This window comes from Thunnus thynnus, chromosome 18, assembly GCF_963924715.1.
Source record: "Thunnus thynnus chromosome 18, fThuThy2.1, whole genome shotgun sequence".
Taxonomy (NCBI): domain Eukaryota; kingdom Metazoa; phylum Chordata; class Actinopteri; order Scombriformes; family Scombridae; genus Thunnus; species Thunnus thynnus.
In genome coordinates this window covers 22,680,414-22,703,087 of record NC_089534.1, presented here as the reverse complement: position 1 = coordinate 22,703,087, position 22,674 = coordinate 22,680,414, and the positions used below count along the sequence as shown (strand labels likewise).

At 41.1% G+C, this 22,674-nt stretch overlaps 1 protein-coding gene across 1 annotated transcript in view; it reads left to right on the top strand.

Moving 5' to 3' along the window:
* Positions 1-3,184: 3,184 nt before the first annotated feature.
* The window catches only part of susd6 (sushi domain containing 6), a 32,910-nt gene continuing 13,420 nt past the window's right edge, over positions 3,185-22,674 (top strand). The window contains exons 1-2 of the mRNA XM_067571690.1: positions 3,185-3,402; positions 11,470-11,649. Coding sequence (XP_067427791.1) covers positions 11,511-11,649 — 139 coding nt within the window. The 5' untranslated portion in view covers positions 3,185-3,402; positions 11,470-11,510. The remainder of the gene's footprint in view (positions 3,403-11,469; positions 11,650-22,674) is intronic.

Genomic DNA, 22,674 nt, shown 5'->3' with positions numbered 1-22,674 from the left:
GTCCAAAGTTCAGTCTGTGAGTCCAAATAAAATTTACTTCCTTTAAAATATTGAAAGTCTTTGTAGGTTTTTCTTCACATATTCGATTCCATACTGTTTGAGTTCAACAATAAACCGATGAAGCAGGGTTTGGAGCCAGACCATTTCAATTTATGGATGTGGAATTCACCAATAATGATCAGGAGCTGAATTTTATAGTTGATATTACTATCCAATCTACTGAACACAGTTGATGCTGGACGCCAGCGTGAGAATTCAAGTTACGGTAGTTTCAAAAATCAAATACAATACTGTAAAAATGAATGAATATGTAATTATTTACACATTAAATAATTATTTGCCAATAAATATGACCCAATTGAGCTCAAAGGGAAACCATGTCATGTATGTAGGAAAGCTAAGCAGCCACTAGATGCCAGCATTGGCACAAAATATTAACCATAGACTGTATTAACATTTGAGAAAGGTTGAGAGGCCTTTCTTTTACAAAAGCAGCACATTATATTTTGCACTACTAACACAGTATTGTATTTGGAGCATGCCCTAGTGTTGTCATTGTTAACAACACAGTAAGTCAAGAATTGCTCATGAAAGGAAACTCATCTACACCACATGTTCCCCTTATGAAGTAAATTTTCTCATAAGGACCACCTTTCTGCATATAATTTCATGATAATGAGAAAAAGGCAAGGACACTGGACTTATTCAGATGTTTATCAGAAGTTATTGCTCCTTCACAGGACACGGGATTCAGAGGAACAATGTTCCATGAACAAATTAAGGAGGAAGATGTAAGAATAGAGCAGGAAGGGAGCCAAAGGTGGCTGTGGATTCAACAGCTCCGTAGAATCCAAGAACTTGTAAACAATTGATAGTGTTTGGGCCTATGAAATGAAATTATGGCTTTAACTGGTAAAATACTTTTGTATTTTAGGACACTGAGACACTGTCACCCAAACCTTGTGTGCATTTATACTATCCCTTCTGTCCTTGCTGCATGGGGCATACTTTAAGTTTCTCTTCCACTAACAGTGTTTGCAGGAAATGATTCATATTGTTGGACCTGTGCACCATTTGCTAAGTACAATAACATCATAACAAGCACAGAAACTGTTTATTTGGACAAGTATTCAAAGCACAATATAAGAAATTCCCAAAAGTAGAAGAGAAATGGGAAAGGAAAACATGGATAAGGTGTAAAATACCAAATTACATTATCATACAGATATCAAGAGGAGCTTCACAAACTTACTATGAGCTGATACAATTCTTCACGATAAAAATTATTAATAATATGTGTTTAGTCTCTTAGAGACACTGTGAGTTACTATCAGCTAGACAGTTCTGTCTCTGCTCACTTATTACTTTGTATGTTTAAGGAAAATGACTAAAGGATAAATGATTAGTGTATAAAATCAATGAATTATCATCACGTTAAAGCCGAATCCAGTTTATATCTTCTCAGTCAACATTTCTCAATAGTATACCTTATTTGAATGCCATAGCTGCCCCATATACAGTACATCATAAGTCCAGAAAATTAATATCCCATTAATTTTCTTCACAAACTTACTATGAGTTTGTGAAGTTTCTGTAGAGCAAAAACTCTTTATATCTACATAACATGATTTATTGAATGTTGTTTGATCTCTAGTTTTAGGACAGAGATGTTTTCAATTCTCTTGGGGTATAAGACTATGGTGGGGATTTCAAAAATAGGTGATGCTTCATTGCATTGACGCATTATGTTTTGCAAAGTTATGGTGCAGAGAGAACTGCGGTTAGCGATCTCACTTTCTTTTTCCCACTAAGTAATGCAAAGTAAAGTTTTCTTCCCACTCGCTCTCTTCTATCTTCCATCTGCAACCGCAATGTGTAAATACAGTACTGTACTGTCTATCACATAAATAAATATACTATATCAACACATTTACATCATCTGTCATTTCATTCCCCACCTTTTGGATTTAAAAAGTTCTTATCTCTGTTTAGATCTAATACACATACATGCTGTGATGAGGAAGTCTCTGCAGCGGTAACAGCAACAAAGAAAAGACACACGTCAGAGAGGATGTAATGAAACATCCTGACAGAGACAACAGCCAAGGCTCTGTGTGAAGCACTGCAATCACAGTGAACTATTCAAATAATATAGCTACAGGTGCTAGAAGATAATTGTCTTAGTTTGGTTTATTAACATCATTCTAACATATTTATAAAATACATCATACCATTTTATAGAACAATAAAGCCTTTGGCTTATTGTTCCTTGTGTTTACACAATCCATCAACTTCTATCTAGAAGGACACAGGCATTCAATGTTTGACATTAAGACATACTATATATTTTTAAAATGAGGACTGAAAAGCTAGAAAAAGGAAGATAAGGTAAAAACAAATTACATCATAAAGACGATTGTTGTATGATATAGCTCAAGACATCGATGTACCAGAAAACAAAACACAAAAAAGCCCATTAAGATAACCACAGTCCATTATGATAGATATTTTATTTGTATTTTAACATTTTAATTGTTTGGTCAGACAGTAATCATTAATAATCCTATATCATAAAATCAGATTAATTTTCTTGAATTTCTTAGAATGTCTCTTTCACCTTAATTTCTCTGGAGCTGAATTTGTTCACCTTCAATATTAAATGATAACTGAGTATAATACATCTGTTTGTAAATCTGTGTAAATTTGCAAGAGGTCATTGGATAAAGACAGTAACTAAAAAAGAAATTATTTTTGTTGCAATTTTTTTCTTCCTGTGCTGATAAACGTTTCTTTGTCTCCAGGGTGATCACCAACAAGAGGTCGTTTGAGGTTTGTACAAGGTTTTTTTTTGTTTTATTTTTTTAGATGCTATTAATACAGAGCATTTCAGTCAGCCATTCAGAAATCTGCTAAAGATGATAAAATGTAGCTGTACATATTTATTGAGACAATTCTCTTTCATGGCACATGCACATAATACATATAATATTACTATCTTTTATACAGTTGTTGCTGTAATTGCTCTGAATTTGGGGTGTTTTTCTTTTTTGTCGGTTCTTTTGTCTCCCCACTAAATTCTATGTTTTTATGTTGTAAATTGAGCCTTGCGGTTGGCCTGACAGAGTTTGGCTCCGCCCTTTTTTAAACGAGGTAGCCATGGAGACCGCGCGAGAGCGAGAGCGAGGCAGCTGGTAGACTGTTTCCGCTCAGCTAAAATAAAGAGCTGGCGAGTCGAGGACGAGGAGCGACGGAGCCGTACTGACGGAGATAGACGACGAAAACAGTCTCTTTTTGGTATTATTTTTGTCACATTCTGCCTTGGGTGTCTTCGTTCACACAACCGTTAATGTCTCGGATGTGAACCAGAGAGAGGAGGGCTCGCTGCTGGTAACCTTTACGTTGGTGAGTCTTGTCTTTTTTTCCGCAAGCTAAGCAGAGATAGGCCACTACGAGATCTCTTGCTCTGTCGTTCTTCTTCCGTCCGCCTGTTTTTGTCGATTGCATAATAATAAACAAGAAAAACGTTGCTCACGCAAGGGCAACATTTCAATAACTTGTCAAGGAGAATAATAAGTTGTTTGTCAACTAACGAAGTGTGTTATTAATTAAGCTAGCCGTGAGCAGCGACTAATATCTCTCAGGATAAATGTATTTTTTGTCTCTGACAGGTCAAGCATAACGTAGTTTTTACGTAGTTTTTTTTTAAAATCAGAGGACATGTTCCTATTTGTGTTTAGAGGTACAATAAAATTAACAAAACCGGTTCGAGAAGCGAGTCAGTCCTGTCTTAAAACAGTTAACAGCTGTAGCGTTACTGTATTGTTACGTTGTGGTCATGTGAACAATAACAGGGAACAACGCTGTACGGTTAAAAGGCGTTGTCGCATAGTATCCGAATATTATACGCTGTATAAACATGAGACGAACTGAAAACAAAGATCTATTAAATGTATGTGTAGCTGTGTGACTTGGTTAGAACGGGGTTTGCCGGGTTTGTCTTTGTTTTTGTCCGACACAGTGTGTGTGTGAGTGTAGTCTTGGCAGCCCAGCACTCTTTGTTTAAATAGCTCGCAGTACAGTTGCACGTGTCGAAGCGTGTGACTCCGCTTTAGGGCTCCCATGAAGGCAGATGACCACGTTTGAAACAGTTGCAGTGATGCGTTGTTGACTTTGGAGGGCTCAGATATTACTAGCACTGTAATTTCCCACTCTCCACCCCCCCACCCCCCAACCCCCAACAAAAGTTTGAGTCGTTTCCTGATGACTCGGTAGGCTAAGATGTGACATTCACCACAACAAAGGTCAGGTTATTCCAAATGTGAGCTTGATTGTTAAAATAGAGAACATACGTCAAACATATATTTGGGGAAACGAAAGAAGTCAGGGAGAGGAAGATGTCCATGGCTCATGTTTCCTCTAGGCAAATACTTTGGTGTATAGTGTTCAACACTGGATCCATTGATGTTTTGGTTAAGTCTTAATCTCTGTGTGTGATGACATGAGAGTAAGGATGGGCGATATGGGATATACACCATTAGACAATATAAATTTGTTATTGTAATTTGTTACACATCACATCACTTATACTGTTAAAGCTATTCCTGATTGGTTGTGACATTGGATTTTAGTATGATTTTTGTATCAATGTGATCGAAGTATCTTGTCCAGAGTCTCATTTGCTGGATTATCCTAAATCAGCTGATCTTGTCTGGTTATTTCATCTATTGACAGTTTCTCAATTGGTTTTCCAAAACCTCCATTATAGTATTGTAAGGCGGTTCACAATAGATAAGTTTATCCCCCCTCCCTCCCCTCACAAAATGTGTTGTATGTTCCTAAATGCAGCATGTTGATTGGTCAGTGAATGGGACATGATCAAGCATGAGAGACGTAGCAAGATTCCACAAGAGTTATGGTGGAGACACACTGGATCCGTTGATGGATGTCAAGTGGATGGGTCCTATTCATATTGTATGGAGAGCAGGAGGTCCGGCCGCTTGGTGCATGATGGATACGGCACGGCAAGTTGATAGACCGCTCAGTGTATCTGAATTAGAATAATCACGACTCATCCTCAACTTAATGCAGATGAGTCCGTCCACCGCAACGCATCGGTCCACAAAACTCAGATCAAGCTAGGCAGTGCTGATCAAATAGGAATCAAAATTCTGTTGCATTGCCTATTTCTCACCTCAAATGTTTTCAGAAACATATTTTAGTGTACTGTTCAGCTGTAGTTTGTGACCTGGCCGCCTTGTTGAAAATGTGCGATTCAAAACCAAGTACCACCCACCTCACAGTATGTCACCCACCATGTCACCACTAGCCGGGGCATTTAGTGGTCCAGTACATCCAGATGCATCCTAGCTGGAGTCTGTGTGTCTCTCCACCATTAGTTTGTGAAGGTTGAACGGTGCTCACAGCTCATTGCATGGACAGTGCTTGCTAGCTTGCTGTTCTGTTCCCAAGCTAGAGTCCACAACCCAGCATAACTGCCTTCACTGATGTAAACTGCTGTATGTTCTGTACTCACCTGCCGAAATTAAGTCCATAAAGGGATTCATTGTCGTGTGAAGTGACTTAGACCCACGCACATATACTGATATCATGGTATAAAAGGAGAGACACTGCAGTGCTGGATTTTATCCATGTAAAAACTGGCCAAAAAGTGTGATGCTTGCAGTCACTCATCGCTCCATTTTGTCCCTTAAAATTCAGCCTGTAAGATTGTTGATGGTAACTGATATTGTATGTGGAGACATCAAAATAACTTCAGTGAGCTGATATACCGTCTGCTATTATTCCCTGACATATTAAGTGTTCAGTAATGCTCAGCATTTGCATCAAATGTTTATAGGCAGCTTATTTTCCTGGACAGTGTGAGTTCTACCTTTTATGGCCTGAAACTTAGAGATGTTTTTATTTAAGAACTGGTTAGAGTCAATTGTTTAAAGTGCCACAGCCACTCATTTGACTCCCATTGTTCAGACACTGATTCGTTTTGTTTTTACACATTGTTCACACTATGGCTTTCACAGACTTTCACTGGCAGATATACAGTGTGCAGCCTTATTGGTTCTTATTTTAAAACACACTGTGTAACTGCAATGAGATTTCTATGATTCCTGGTCTAGTATTCAGAGGCTTTTCTGTTTGACGACATAGCTAAGAGAAAACATCTTGTGAGTAAAGATAAGAGCATTTTGTTTGGCTTCAATCCTATTCTCAGATATCTGTACCCTTTACCACTGTCAACATTACATATGACAGTGTTTCTCATTTTTGGTCTCTTCCTTTTTATTTTTTCATCTTTCTTCTGTCTGCTTTAGATGTCTTTCTTTCCTTCTCTCTTTTTCTCTCCTTTCCATCGTTCTGTCTGTTTCTGTCCCCTTCTTTGAGGCAGTACAGAGGGATGCTCAGGCGCTGTGGGGCTTAACACTACATAATACTTCATAACAAAGGGTCCTTTCTGTGCTGCCATGCAGAGCCCCAACTCTGGGCTCCCTCCGCAGGCCCTGGCGGGCTCCACCAGCAGCAGTAGCATTGAGGCCTATCGGGTGGAAATCTCCTCTCGGCTGTTTCTTTGGCACACTGAGTGCTCTCTGTTCCCGGACACATGCCTGTGCTGCTGCTCTCCTTGGATCCCTTTGCATTCCTGGAGCCCCGGGCAGCTGAAAAACTGCGGTAGCAGCCTGCTTGCTGGCTGGTTGTCTCACTGGTGTCTGAAGTGGAGAGTTCCATGGTTTTTTTCCCCCAAGGAGAACTAAACAAAATATTTATGCCATAAAAATGTCCACTTTTTTTAATGGACTTGGCTAGGGTTGCAACTAATGATTATTTTTATCACTACCCTTGGGTTAATGCAGTGCAAGGAGAAAAAAAGCAAATATTGTGAGAAGCTAGAACCAGAAAATGTTGAAAAATTACTTTAACAATTCCCAGATTCAAAGTTGTTGACAGTTAATTTTCTGTCAACCGACTAATCAAGTCATTGACTAACTGACTATACTGGGCTGAAACACGATGTAAACTGCTGACAAATAGCACCGCTGCTTTCATTGCTTCTCACTCACAAAAATATGAGCATAAAAGATTTCTTTTGAAATGTATCTAAATAGACCTAACAGCAGGCATAATGACAATGTCTTGCTGTTCCTTAATTTGTAAATTAAAACAATACAGTCTCATTATTATCTGGTTTGGCATGATGTGTGAGGTCATTTCAATGCAGCTTTTTTAAGTGGACATATTAGATCAGCATTGCTCAGGTAGTGACAGTATTTCCTACAAAAGGATGTCATTCTCCACTGTCCTGTTAAAATCTGACAGAGAGCAGCAGACTTAAGATTATAAACAATGTACTCTCACACACTCTCCTACCTGGCTCTTAGAAGCAGTCAAAAATTATTTTCTCCGGCAGTTAGCTTTTATAAAACAGCCTTCTTGAGCTCCTTATCATCTGTCACAGTTGTATTTGGCAGCTTGACATGTTCTGTTTCTGCAGTAGAGACGTCAGAAGACGCTTTGGACTCACTTGTCATGAATTTATTTCCTCCGTGGCAGAAAAACACGTTACACGAGTCTTCAGAAACTCCTGCAGGTTAAACTGGACTAATTAAACACTTTTAGTGCTGACTGACTCTAACACACTGACTATAAACAGACTTTAAGACACTTGTTAGCCTAGCAACATTAATGTTGTGAACACGTAATTGTCTAGACCTTGAATAGAAGACTACCCCACTTTTTCAGATGTAGTATCAGTTTTGGACCAAAACAGTAAACTTTTCAAATGCATTTATTCCTGTAGTAGTCTATTCTTTATAGCCTCTATAGTCTAAATGTCTGTTTTTATCTGGTATGTCTCTAAATGTCTTAGCACGTCGTTTGGTATGTCATTCTTTATGTCAAGCCTGAGAGAGAATAACTAAATGTCCCATCACTTGAGACGCTCACTCATCAGTGAAGGGGTTATAAACTTAACTCTGTGGTGGGTGTGACGTGATTGCTGTAACCACAGCAGCTCTATCCTTGACAAACAGCATAATTTAGTATGAAACAAGGAAGTAATTTTGTTCTCTTGTGTGAAGTCAGATCGTGTTTGCCATTCTTGCAACATCTGTTTGTGTGGGCCGACGTGTTTGTCATCGCATGCTTTTTATTAAATCTGTTGAGCAAGTCAGTCTAGATAACTTTTGCTTTCTGTTTGTCTTTATATTCATGTCAGTTGCTTTTCTGTTGATGAATTTAGTTTGAATCGTTCTGTCAACCGTCCCATTGCAGTGACACTAATATAATGAGAGTAGTCATACTGTGGTAATGGCTTGAATGTCGAATGACTGAAATTACACTGATAACTAAACATATGCTGTTTGACTGTACATACACCAATGTCATTAGTCCACAACTCTGATCTGGGTCTCACTAATATTACCCGGCTACACGCAGCTGCAGGCATGTCGTGTTTGTTTGTGGTTTGGTTCAAAAATGATGTTCCAGGAAGCAGAAACTTAACTCTCAAAGTTTAAAATAGCACCACATTCTTTAATGTGATGTATGAAGCATAACATCTTTGCCACTGTCTGACAGGAAGCCCACACAGCTGCAAGTTAGAAAGTTGACATCCAACCATAAAGTATTCCTGTGCTGTCGCTGTCAAACTGCCTGCTGTGTTATTAATTAATTAAAGGCTTGAACATAAAGTCAGTGCATTTAGATCTGCAAAAAAATGTCTGAAAGGCTCCAAGCTACAATATCTTGTTGTACCTAATTGGAATGCTATATTTTGTAGGATACCTTAGCACAGAGTTAATGACTTTCTCCTTTCTCAGAAGCTCTGTGTGAAAGCAATTAAGCTAATTCTGCTTAAGTTTTCACTTTGCAAACGTACTGGCCGGTCAATACTCTGCCCTCAGCACTCTCAGGAGGTCAGTCCTGCATTATAACTGCCATCCCAAGTGGTTATTTACATCCCAACAAGTACCTCGGAAGAAAACACCTTTTTTTTTTTGGGTCCTGCGTTTGACTTTTGTTTGTCCTTGATATTGCGAAGATGTTCCTTTGGCAAGAGCATCGCCTGAGTTAACACAGGGGCTATCTGTAACCCAGGCTGTGAGGCAGTGCTCTGATCCCAACACGGACAAATGAGAAAGTGTCTATGGATCAGATGGCTGGCACAGGTCCCCTGCATTTGTTGACTGTCTGCCCTTTGGCTCAATGCAGTACACAAACTGTCCTGCCAAGACCGGCTTACGTCACTCTCTCCCACTGGGCTGCACCGCATGCAGGTATGCCTCCCCATCATACCCATGGGGACATCAGAAAGATGGTAGGCCGTAGGGGGTCCTGCTGTTAGTGTCTATTTAAAATTTCCTGCTCATTTTAAAACACCTTGATCCTCAGGCACTTAAAATGTAGTCTCGTGTGGAAACACGCTCAGTTTAATAAAATATGCTGAAATTGATTGCATGAAACTTTCTGTGTGCATATAGCCTGCTTTGGGCTATACACGTTTTGTTCCATTATGAGTATCTAGAGGCCTAATACACGTTCAGCAGTTCTCTTTATTTTCTTACTGATTTTTTTTTTTTTTTTTCAATAAGATCTACATATGTTCATGTTGCACACACACTCACGATTGGTGTGTTTTTCTTCCCACCCATGTGTGTGCATGTGTGTTTACAGTTAACTTCCCCATCACAGTAGCTCTGGGTTGTCTGTGGCAGTGCCAGTGACCACGCAGCAGATCTGCAATCAAATTCGTAGCTCTCTAAGTGCAGCCATGCCATTACTGTAGCCATTAGCTCAGCAACCTTGTGTAGCAGTAATGGGCCCTCTCCCTTCTCTTGAGGGTATGCTGCCTGCCAGCCAGCTAGTTTCCCACAAAACGCAGATACTGCTACTTCATCCCAATCTCTCGGCAGCAACATAGCAAAGACTATATGCACCAACATCTCATATTTGTAATGATAGTGTATGTCTCGTTGTACGCCCCCCCAGTCAACCAACAAACGCTTTTAGGAAGTTAGTTAAGGTGGTGTCATGGAGAGAGATTTGTGGAGAGAGAATGGGTATATTATCGTCTGTGTGCATATGGCTGCGCTCATCGTCCCACTGCTGCTTTTTAAAGGTGGCTTACAGCAACACTTAATCAGTTGTCCAGCTGTTCAGGGAAACGGTGTCTAATTTTACATTTAACGTTTGAGATGTCTCGCAGACATTTAAAGCACTGCTACCACTCACAGTACACTTACACTTGCTGTGCTTACAGCAGAAAAAAAACATAGTTTGCTGTCTGTAATAAGTGGTGCAAAGAATAAAACAGAAGCTTAGGAGATAGACTGATAGTATTGGTTGATATTGGATATGAGAGATACTTTACATTTATGTGATTAAAAAAATGAGGAGATGTTTGAGAAACTAGCACCCAGTGCAGTTATCTTTAAATAGTTTGAACTCTATTGTTAATAACAATCTGCAGCACATGGCAGCATTAACATCACAGCTGAGCAGATGGCGGTACAACATCTGTTAAGAGTAATACATGTTTGTTGTACAAAATGCTGTACCCTGTATTTCATAACTACATTTTAAGGAATTCATGCCACGAAAGTTTTTGTAAATTTGCATTTATATAAGCACAAAGTAATATCGAACATATACCAAATAATAATAAATGTCTTAAGTTTAAGCCGATGGACCAGGTTGGGAACAGTACGAGTCATAAACTGTTTTACTCAATACGTGATGTTCCTCTGTGCTGAAAGCTTTATTTAAAGTGCAGCTTCTTCGACAAGCTCCTCTCCTGATGAGCAGGATTTTTGCAAAAGTTGCAGTTGTAATCACTGCTTTGTTTTGCACTGACTCACTCTCTCTCACTCTCTCTCTCTCTCTCACACACACACACACACACACACACACATTTTTAGCCTCTCTCCTCCTAATGCTGCTACCTCATCAGCAGCAGGGATTTGTTTCCCTGTTACATCATCTACAGCAGAGTGTAATGGCTGGTTTATTTAGTTAGATCTTGTGGCAGAGCCAAGAGTAGGGATCGAGGGGAGATCAGAGGAGAACCCTCCTGCTGCTGCTGCTGCTGCTGTTGCTGCTGCTGCTGCTGCCATTGGTGGTTTTCAGAAAAAAAGAGCTGGAAATTGTTCTCTCTGTCTGTGGGGTATTTAGGGGTGGTTTAAATAGCAGGATGCTGTTTCAGTAACCAAAGCACGAGAAGAGGAAACACACATCGAGTCATTCATTCACTTATTATCATTGTCAGTAAACCAACTGCTACTTGATGACGTGCAGAGAGTGCCTTTGCTATGTCAGTCTTTACAGCTCTCTATTCCCTCCTGTCTCTCTGTGTTGCCTTTGGTTACGTAATCCTCGCTGAATGTTGATAGTAATCTGTGTTTTCCCTCCCACCCCCCACCCCCCCTTCTCTATCCCTTCCACTCAATGTGGCCTGGACAGGTTAAGCCGTAGAGGACTCTCGCTGGTCGCCGGAGGAAAAGATGTGCGATGGAATGGTAGCGTTTCAGACGAGAGCCCTTTCCTCCTCCTCTTCCTCCACCTCCTCCTCTCTAGCCCACAGGCTGGCTGCCTCTGCGCTTCTCCTCCTCTTCACCCTGCTCCCTCATGGTCACGCATCAGGTAAGACAAACACACACACACACACACACTGTCTCTCCTCCCACATGATACACATCGACTAAACCGCCATCTTCGCCCGTCTCCAGTGAATTGATTGAGGTTATTTTCCCCTCGTCTTGGAGGTCAGTTAGATTAAATTGGCTTCCTTTACCCTTGGGTCGGTCAGGTTGTTCTGCCTCTGAGCGGCAGCCCAAAAGCTCAATCCCACCCACTCTCTGTATCCATTCACTGCCTTAATGAATCAAAACAGTTTTCCCCCGCTATCCAGTGAAACAGAGAGATAATGTTGTCTGCGGTCACATTGCTGTCATAAGGTTTTAATCAGCCATGACATTTAGTGTCCTCTGAGAGCTTTTAGCACGGCTAGCCAGTTTTGGTTAACACCCCCACACCAAACCTCAGATCAAGTATAGATATGAGATTATTATCTTTCAGTGTGAAGTGTCAGGTTGAACTATTTGTTGTGCAGGGAAGGCAAATTTGGTTCACACTTGGAAGTTGAAGTAAACACAAGTAATAGCATTTTAATAAGCACTACCAAGGGCTGGTGTCCTTTGTTTCTTAAAAAAGAATACAATGATGCCGTGTACTCACTGAACCCTTTCGCTTGTGCCAGCTTTCCTTTCACTTCAGCCCTCCAATGTTCCAGTCCCCTCCCCCAACACGCACACACACACACACACACACAAACACACACTACCTACACACATGCGCTACCCACACACACTCCCTCCACATAGCCAGCTTGTGAAATGTGCCAGATGTCCTTGCCACAGAGTGCAGGCAGACTGTGTATGTGTGTGTGTGTGTGTGAATGTGATTGTGTGCAAGGTGTGGTTTCAAGGCTCCAGGATGTTTTTAAGGCATTAATTGATTTTTCTTTCTTTAATACCTTTTAAATAAATAAAGGTTTTTATGGGTGTGGGGGGGAAAAAAAACAGAAGGAATAGAAAACGATGGGTGGATGGGCACTGCTGATCCCAAGTGTATCGTTTCTCTCTCTCTCTCTCTATCTCTCGTCTTATGTAACATACATGATTCATGTAGAGCCCAGAGGGGCTGGTATCACGTTCACGTTCTGCGTCCAGCACACTCACACACATACACTGCCTACCAATACCAATGAAAATGTGTCCTCAAATCCCCAGCCCACGTGCTCTGCGTACTGTATGTGTGTATATGCGCATGTACGCGTGCAGTCCTGCCTCCCTGTTTGCTCACATTGTGATTATTTGTGGATGTTACGGGTTGTACCCAAACATTTAGTGAGTCAGTGTATCAGGAGAAAGACCCCGTATCGACCATGTCGCTGACGGGTGCTGTATTACGTACGGAGAAATGTGCAACCAAGAATTCCTTTTTCAATACCCATAATGCACCTGCCCCTCTAAGAGTGCCAGTCAACTGATGGGAAAGGACAGTCAGTTCTCTTGACTTCGCCACCAGGAATATTTTCAACTGGTTTGTTTAATAACAGTGCAATATAATATAAGTCTGCAGTGTGAATCTACTGTCTTATTAGCTGATTTAAGACACATTATGATACATTGGCACTGGCATTACTTAATCTTTTAATTAAGCTGTTTTTCAGCCAATTATTGAAGATCCTCAGTGATGAACTGTCATAACACACATTACTTTTAGGTGTTGTCATAGCAATGTATTTTTAACGGAATCACTTCCTCATAGTACACAAAGAAGTAGTCATGCTGACTCATAGTTCAAAAGTTTTTTGGCTCTGCAAAGTGGTGTACAGCAATTGATATTTGCTCTCACATTAAATTAATAGAAGCTAAAATATTAATGACAGTGGTGAATACAGTAGTTTAAGTACAGGTTTCGAGGCAAATTTCCAGCACCAGTTAATGATGAATGAGGAGGATTTTCTTCTGATTTTCAGACTGGTTTTGAGGCCTTTTCAATTCAAGCACTGAAGTATGAACTTAAATATTAATTCAGACTTTATAAGCAACTGAGATTGAAGAATGAAATGTAAGCTCATTGACAAAAGAAGAAACTGTGATTTTTTTTTTTTATGGTTATGAAAATTATACAAGTATGAAATTAAATCCACAATTAGACGTTATCATAAAGGTGAAGAACTCATTTTAAAGCTATAAAGTCATCGTCTTATTAGTTCCTCTGTCCGCTGGCCCCTCTCTCTGCTGCTCACCATACATAATTCACATAGGTAATACCTTGACATGTTCCAGGGATGGAGATTGCTCTGGAAGTTTCATGAATATGAAATTTCATCACTGCTGACAGTCTTATTTCAGATTCATACAAATATCGGTGTGCGTTATGAATAGAAATGGATACTAAAAATACTTTACAGCATTCATATATGAGAGCAAAAGCTCTAAACACCAGAGAGCATCACACTGCACAGAACAGAATTAACCCTCCATTTTTGGTCTTTGGAGGTTTATATGTCACTTTGGGTCTTTTGTAGATATTACTCTTTAAGGAGATTCTGCTTTCAAGTGACAGGAAATTAGATGGATTGATAGGATAACAGACAGTAAGGGTTGAAGTACTCTTTGTTCCTACTTTTCCTTTTCCCTTTAACAAAGAAAGGAAAAGCTGGAAGCATTGGTGGCTTCATGTACTTTGTGGAAAGGTCAAGGCAACAATTTCTTGTACCTCTTAATTCGCTGTGTTACGAAGTAGTCATCAAGCCACTTGGAGCCGAGGTATTTTTAGATTTTAACCAATCACGGCCTAAGTCATGTCTTTTTTTTTATCTGTCATTCAGCGGTATGTTGTAAACAAGATTATCAGCAGCTGTATCTGCTAAACTAATGTTAATGCATCCCTCAAATTTGTGTTTATGATAACTGTGTGGGATTACATTTGTGTTTATGATTCAAGACATTCTTCCAAAAGTAGCAACATGCTAAACAAAATATTCTCTGCTTTCAAGCAGAGTGCCAGTAAACAAACACAGCAACAAAGCAGCTTGTTGGGTTTTGTGTATGCAAAGGATAAATGGCATCAGTCTGGAGGATTTTCAGGGCACAGTGCAAATATCGCTTGTTTCAAGTCTTTTTCTGAGTCGATCTGACATCCCACTAATGTTGGCTGCGTAGAGCTTAGTTCCTAATATGGTGTCAATTCCTTACAGTGAGCTTTGTGGTTTGTTTCAGAGGAAGTGGGCCTAGACAGTGAGTCAGAGCTGAAAGAGTAAAGATGGGAACTTATTGCGCCAAAGGGTCTATTCACATGATCGCACTGTTCTAATAGTGTCATGTGTCAGGAGGCACAGACACTCGGACCATCCTTGTGGGTCCAGTTAAATAGATAAACGATACCCTCTAAAGCCCATTGTCCTCTGAAGTTGAGTTAAAGCTGTGCAGGACAATGCCAGCGAGGACCAGAAGTCTCCCACAAACAAGCCTGCTGTGTGCTCTGTGTGATGGTGATGTTTATGTATGTTCATGTGTGAGAACGGGAAATGGCTTTCCCCGGGCCTGGAAGAAAAGTGGAGTCATAGGGTAAAGAAAAGAGCAGGGGGAGAGGGGAAGAGAGCAAGAGAAGGAGCAGAGAGCCGCCTTTCTAATTTCCTCTGAGATTTGTGTTTGTTTTTGACAATCGATTGTTGTCCGTTCTTGGCTCGAGTTAAATACATTTTTCTGAGCATGATGAGGGGTTATTACCCTGACCGATCCCTTTGTTTTGGCCACTCTTACATAAGTGTGTAGGACCAACCCAAGGATATGAGGATGTTCTCTCAGAAGTCAAGTTGCTCAAGGAAAAAAGACTCGACAACTCCCCTTTCTCTTTAATAACAGAGTAGACTCTAGTGGCTAGCATAGCGTCATTGCTCTGACCACAGAGGAAAATGTCTGAATGAGCCATGCCCTACTTCTGTTGTCTTCAAGCAGCTATGGTCTTTGAAACTTGTTGCTCTCTGTAGCCAAACAAAATGGTTTGTGTATGTACAAAAAAAAAAGGCAGTGTGTCAGCCTGCCTGCACACTGTTGCTCACCGGCCTTCGCAGAAGGACAGCGAGATCGTCTGGGTTTACAAACAGTCGCAGCCCGAGTTGAGGTGGGGTGAGTGGGGGGGTGCCGTGTAATTAACTGCTCAGAATTGTCCCCTGAAGTCCTGTTAGCAAGGCAGTTTTCAAGCAGGCAGGAGTAAAGCAATGCGTTGGCTACTGGCTCCTTTCTGAAATGTGAGAACAAAGAGGGCTTTTAGGGGGGGGTGTTGGAAGCCACAGGCCAAACCACAGCAAGCTGCAGCTCCACTAGATCACCAGCCTGCAATTAGGACTGCTAACTCACTCTGTGTGTGTATGTGAGAGAGTGTGAGTGAGTGTATTGAACACAGAACAGCCCCCTTTTTCTATGATGTCTCTGTTCTTCTCCCCCCCCCCCCCCTCTCTCTCTCTCTGTCTCTCTCTATCTCTCTCACTCTCTCTTTTCTTTCTTTCTTTCTTTTTTTAAGGCTCCAGCCATTAGCCAGGTGACACCAGAGACCATTAGCAGCAGTCTGGTCCAATCCATCAGCCTTTCTCTTTCATTACCTGTGTGTTTATCACTTGAGCCATCACTCTCTGCTCTCACCCTGTGTCATTTAACAGCTCTCCCACCCAATCAAGCCCTAAAGGGAAACTTTAAACGCTTCGCCAGACAAAGAAATACTCCATGGAAACAGATACTGCAGTGCGGACAGGCGACACAAGACCATTTCATTCACTTTAAACAGTTGACCAGGCAGTTCCATTACTTGCTGAAGATCCCAGATGGCTAGGTTTATTGTTAGCTACACTGTGCTACCTTCCCACCTGCTAACACTATATCGTAGGATGTGATTTTCATTTTTATTCATTTTTTTGTGTGTGTGTGTGTGTGTGTTTGTTGTGGTAACTAGATATGTCTATGATATCCACTCATGACAGGAGCTGTATAGTAAAGGTTAATGAATGATAAGCAGGGAGTGGTGGAACTGGCAGCACCAGGCACACTAACGGTCAAATCTGATAACATACAAAATATGCCAAGTACACGTATAAGTACACAGGGCACTATTCATAATCAGGCTCCTATTAGTTATTTGACACAGTGGACGTAATATCAAAAAACACCAAGTTACTTTGCGTCGTTCAGATTTTTCGGGGGGCTCTCTCTCCAGAACTTAAGGATTATTTTGAAGCTACATTAAGGATGGAGAGCAGAGAGGCAGTTCGTAAATTGTTTTCCAGTGAAATGCGTGTGGTTGTCTGAAGCAGCAGGCAGTCATAATGATTTCCAAAGGGCCTCATCTGAGGGACCAGCCTGCTGAGTAGAGGACATTTCTGACTAATGAGCTGCTAAATATATCCCCCAGTTTCTCCTGTCTTCTGTTGCTTTTGCCTCTGTTCTTTCTTTCGGTCTCTTTATTCATTATTTTTAATTCTTTGCTTCTCGTGTCTTTCATTCCGGGTTTTTGTTTTTAAGATCTTTGTACTTTCTAGCTTTCTTCTGTTGTGTTTTTGTATTTGTATTGATTTGTATTGTCAAGCTATCTCCTCATAATCTTGCCAAAGTGCAATTTCATATTAATCTTTTGTGTTTGACTTTCCATCTCCGCTCTTTCTCCCATTTTCTTCTTCTATCTCACCCTCCCTCCCCATACTCTCTTACTTCCTTTGATGTGTGTTTTTCAGACCCATTGAAACAGTGTGGGCTGATTTTTTTTTTTGTCACACCGTTAGCCAACACCAACATCCTGTTCAAACAAGCACATCAGCTTACACATAACGCACCAAGCATCCCACATATGCTGAATTTACCGGTGGTTGAGAACATGCATACTGTGCCAGACTGTGGGAAACCATGATCAGAGCATATGACGCGGGTACAGTATGAATGGTTTTCTTTATGGCAGAGTAAACGGTGATACCTTGATGACAAGTAAAAGGCTTTCTGTATTTTTGGGAATATTTGGAAATAATCCGCTGACAAAAAGCTCATAAAAAATCTTGATGTTTAGGACCAAGGAGAGGAGCAGTCGTCCACTAACCTTGATGACAAATAAAGCTGCACCTCGTGTCGCTGCTTCACAGTAAAGCCCTCTAGCTGTTTTACTATAGACTTTTAATGTGAAGCAGCAGCAGCAGCAGCAGTAAATGTTTGGCTTGCATTAGTGGTATTTTAAAACGGCAATTACAACTCCGAACCACAAAAATTCTTAGATAATACAGAAGCTGCTAAAGTAGTGACAGACTATAAACAACAAGACTATTAAAAACATGCTTTCTCTCTGACCGCCTGCATGACCCATCAGTTCAGTACATCAAAAACAGTGTCCACTTGTTTAAAATGAACCTATCCATAGTGTATGGAGGCTACTCGAACACAACCAGTTAAGCAGCACATGAAGCAAACCACTTATCCGACAGACTCGCTGACTTTGAGCCGAGGGGAAGGGCAGGGCTATACATGTGCTGTCCTGCCGCATTTGTGTTGCTTGCTGTTATGGGAGGAGGTGGTGTACAGCTGTTTCTCTTTAACTGATTGCATTTCAGCAGAAACCGCTCAATCATTGCTGTCTTTCTTTTGCCATTTCTGCCTCATTACATGTTTGATAAAGATGGGGAAAAAAAGGGGGGAAGAGAGGGGATGACAAGCTGCAATTCATGATAGTTTGCTGATCACTCTCCAGAGAGAAGTTACAGCTTAGAATTGGATTCAGAACAGCATCCCTGGAGCTGTTAGGGATTAAATACCCTCCTTAAAGATACTTCAGTATTGTGCATGGCTTCCGTGTCGCAGGCTTGAGCTTTGGCCTTCACTTAAAGCATGGTTTCCTTAAGCCTCTTTTCACACATGCAGTTTATCCCTGAAATGTTCAGGAACATTTCCTGCATGGGGTCCTGTGTGAATGGGAGCAGCGATGGATATTCAGGGAAATCTCTACCTCTAGTTTCCCACCTCAAGAACTTGTGTAACATATCAGGGAAAATGCCGGCACGGCTGTGATGTGAATGAAAGCAGTAACATTGCAAATATGTTTCTGGAAAGATTTGAGGGCAGAATTCAGTAGCAGCATCTTGATTCATATTTGATCAGGACTGCCTAGTTTGAAAGTTTTATTTGAATTTCGTGAGTTTCGTCCTCTTCTTTTATTGAGTTTTATGGATTGATATTGATTATAGGTATTGAGTGTTGCATGACTGTCATCTGCTGGACTGTCTCTTTCACCATCTATTCCGGTATTGCCATGGCATGTGTGAAAAGGTGCAAGATGGAAATATTCCTGAATGTAGCTGCATGTGTAAACAGTGAAAAACACTAGCAGTGCCTGAAAGGTTATCCCAGGAATTTACCAGGAACTATGTGTGAAAGAGGCTTTAGTGTCCACCCTATCCTCTTAATCACAGCTTAAGTTGAATATTTACCTGAGTACACGGTACATGCTAATGTCTAATGCTAGCTCTTATGTTTTGCCAGCAGGATGCCCCAATTAACGTTCAGTATTTCCCATTTCTTTCTCATTATTTCCTGTTTTTCTTTTGTACTGTTAATTCTCATCCCCCGCACTGTAACCAGTCCATTAGATGGAGTGTTGAGATGTTTAGTGGCCAGTTGGCTTAGCTCCCCTCTAATGCCCTCTGTCCTTATTACATCATCTGTAAACAGCTCTCTGTAACAAACAGCAACCAATGGCGAAGGTCTTTGTGGAGACTACACTTGAGTCCATTTGGATAATTGTATCCGGATTTATGAGATGCGTGTATGTTTCTGTATGTCCTGTCTTTATGTATTTCCATATTTATTTGTATAGTTTGATAGATTAATACATTAATCCGAACACTGAATTTAAATCCGGTTTAAGAATAATGACAAATGGTCGTCGTAAGCTTTCAAAGTGCAAAGATGTCTGCCTGTTCAGTCTGAACAACGGCCACAAAGCTCGAGTAATAAATTAATAATGATAAGAAAATGGAGAAATGTTAGCAACTCTTGACCTTTGTAAAGCTGCAACCAGCATATATTTGGTGTTTGTAATTATGACAATTTTATATATAACTAATGACTGAAACAGTGATCAAAACTGGGTTGGTTCAAACAGCCCAGCTTTGTGTGTAAGCTGAAATGTGTAGGCTGGAGTCATTGTGACTTATTGTAGACGTCAGGCACACTTACATGAGAAATTAGATTATTATATAACTCACTTCACTCATTTAAAAATAACTTTATGACTTGAGGCTTGCCATCATCCAAGTTGCCGTAATGAAATACATAAATATCAGTATATGTATGTAAATGACTGTATTGTTTATTGTTCATTTCACTCTCTCAATCACTCCCAGAGCTATACATTGAGGTGTGTAGGTGATGTTACCTTGTCGTCTATGCTGGCTGAATGCCCGTCCAGGCTTTGGATGATGACAGAGTTTCATATCTGTGTTTGCTCTCACAAACTGTTTACTGTGTTCTAGACGGCAATATAAACTGTACTTTGTATCTTCCTCATGATGGTAAACAGTCGTTGTTGGGAACTCTCCTGACAACTCATTTCCTGTCCTAGTGTTTTTATCTCAAGTGAAATCTGTTAAACAGAAATGCAGCACTGAGATTCTGCAACTGTATTGTAAAAAAACAAAACAAAGGTCAAATGTCAATTTCCAATACATTGCATACAGTTTATATACCAGTTTGAATTCAGTGTTAATGCGTATTCTCGTAAAGAAAATGTTCATAGCTTAAAAGTGAAGATAACAAGCTTTGTCCAACTTGTCTTGACACGGCTTGCTTGGCTGGAACATGATGTTCATGGATAGCTGCCCAAGAGCTTGATATTTTTCTTGGGAAATGATTCGTTTTCATTGCCAGATACAGGTGGAGGTTGATGATGAGCTTAGAGTTTGTATTTTCTTTCTGCAGAAACAGGGTGGGAATGTCCTGATCTTGTTTTGGCCGCCAATCCTGATCTAAGTCATTTGATATTTAGCGTGTGAACACAGTGCATCACTTGTTAATACACATCGGTATATCAATTAAATTTGCTGGCTGCTTTTTATTTTATTTTGTTTTCTCAACTGTTCCTATGCTCACAATGGTGTTCATTGGGAAATGGATCCGCTGTTTTGTAGACAGTTACCACACCCAAAGTAAGCACGTGTTAAGAAACACATCAGGTTGTACAGTAGACGGAATACAGTCTATCAAAAAATTCCTTGATCCCCCCCTACCATCCCACCAGCAATACACTCTTTGATCAGCTTACCCTCATGACTAGGAGATTAGTAGCAGCTTTTAGTACGCCGTTCATTGTGCATTTTGAGATGAGAGAAATCTGCATTACACAGTACGTTAGCCTTCAAGAGCCCACTGTTGTGAAACATGCCAGGCACACACTGACAACAAGCTGCATACCCCTTCACTCAGCGGGGCGGTCTGCATGTGTTAGAGAGGTTATACATACTGATGCTCGGTGCCATTTGTTCACCCTCTTGCTGAGCAGTTGCTCTATCAAAGTTCAGCTGGGCTTCATCAGGGTGATGATGGACACGGGGCTGTAACACCGACTGCACTGATGAATCATTGGGGATGTAATGCGGAGTGTGAGATACCGTCTCTGTCTTTGTTACTTTGAACGTCACGTCACGATAATTGTGTATCTTGTTCTATAAGTCCTTTATGTAATGGTGCTTTCTTCATAGTCAGTGTGTTTGAAGTATGTGCTGTATTATTGCAGTGACCCTTTTGACCAAACAACTCAAGCGTGCAGGTAAAGACCAGAAAAGAACAGCCAGCTGCAGACTACGCTGTTGTTTTACAACCGTTTTCAAACATTTCCGAATCACTACAGCTTTTAATAGACTTACACCGTGACTTAAACCGACACATCAACACGCCAGACCTGGTAAGCAGGGTTGAGATTATCTCCCCGACTTTCACCTTCAGCAAACGTCCCAAGAACACAGCACTCATGCTCCTGCTGGCTGGCAGGCTGCTGAAATATGATCAGTCCACAGTTGCATTGACAGTTTGAGGGGGTAGGGGGAGGGTTGTGTGTGTGTGTGTGTGTGTGTGTGTGTGTATGTGTGTCTGAACACATGCACGTGTGTGTAGGAGGGGTCCCACACACTCTTTTGTTTTCCTCTGAAAGCTGAGAAGAAGGAATGTCTGCCTCCCAGCTGTCCTCAGCGGTGAGGGTGATAGAAGAGAGAAGGGGGAGCTCACTGTTTCGCCTTTGCTAACATCCTCCCATCTGTTACTGGAGGGCAAAAGAGTGTGTGTGTGTGTGTGTGTGTGTGTGTGTGTGTGTGTAGGCTTGTATCTCAGGGTTGAGGAGAGGGTCATACAATAGTGGTACTCCCTCCTGCCCTCACCCGCTTTGGCCTCTCATGCATATTTAACCCTTCAAATGCAAAGTTGTCTGTTGTCCTTTTCGGAGGCACGCTGCTTAAATCTGTCACTGTGCCCCATCCCTCAATGAGCCGGGACAATGGGGTGTAATAGCAGCACACGTGGCTTGGTAAATGCATTGCAACAGCAGGGGAGGAATGGGTGGGGAGAAGGAGGATGTTTCTGTCTGTTTAGAGACTTCCATCACTCTGGGTGTATGTATCGTGTGTGTGTTTGTGTCTGTGTTACAGCTGCAGGAAGAGGAGTGATAAGTGGACGGCTAAGTTCTCTGGAAACGCTCTTTTGGAAATCCAGCCAGCTGTTTGACTCATGTTTTTCTGTCAAACTTCCTGTTTACTGTAGAAAATCACACTGTTGGTCTTGGCACCGGTGTACAACAGGGACGTAGGTCTGCCTTTTTTTGGTCTGGTGTTGTGACGGAATGGGTGCCCACAGCTCGGACATTCACATTCATACGTTGTGTTCCTAACCGTTCAGATAGGATGTCAGTGAGAAACACAAACCTGCTGGTTACAAAGGCACCTCAGGACAATAGTTAGTAAACTGTCCGCCTGTTTGTGTGTGTACTCAAAGGCTTTTTGTATAAACGTGCTAGATCCTCCCTCACACTGTATCCTTGTTCTTCATCGTTGGAAGTCGTCCTTCCCCCGTTTTTTTTCCT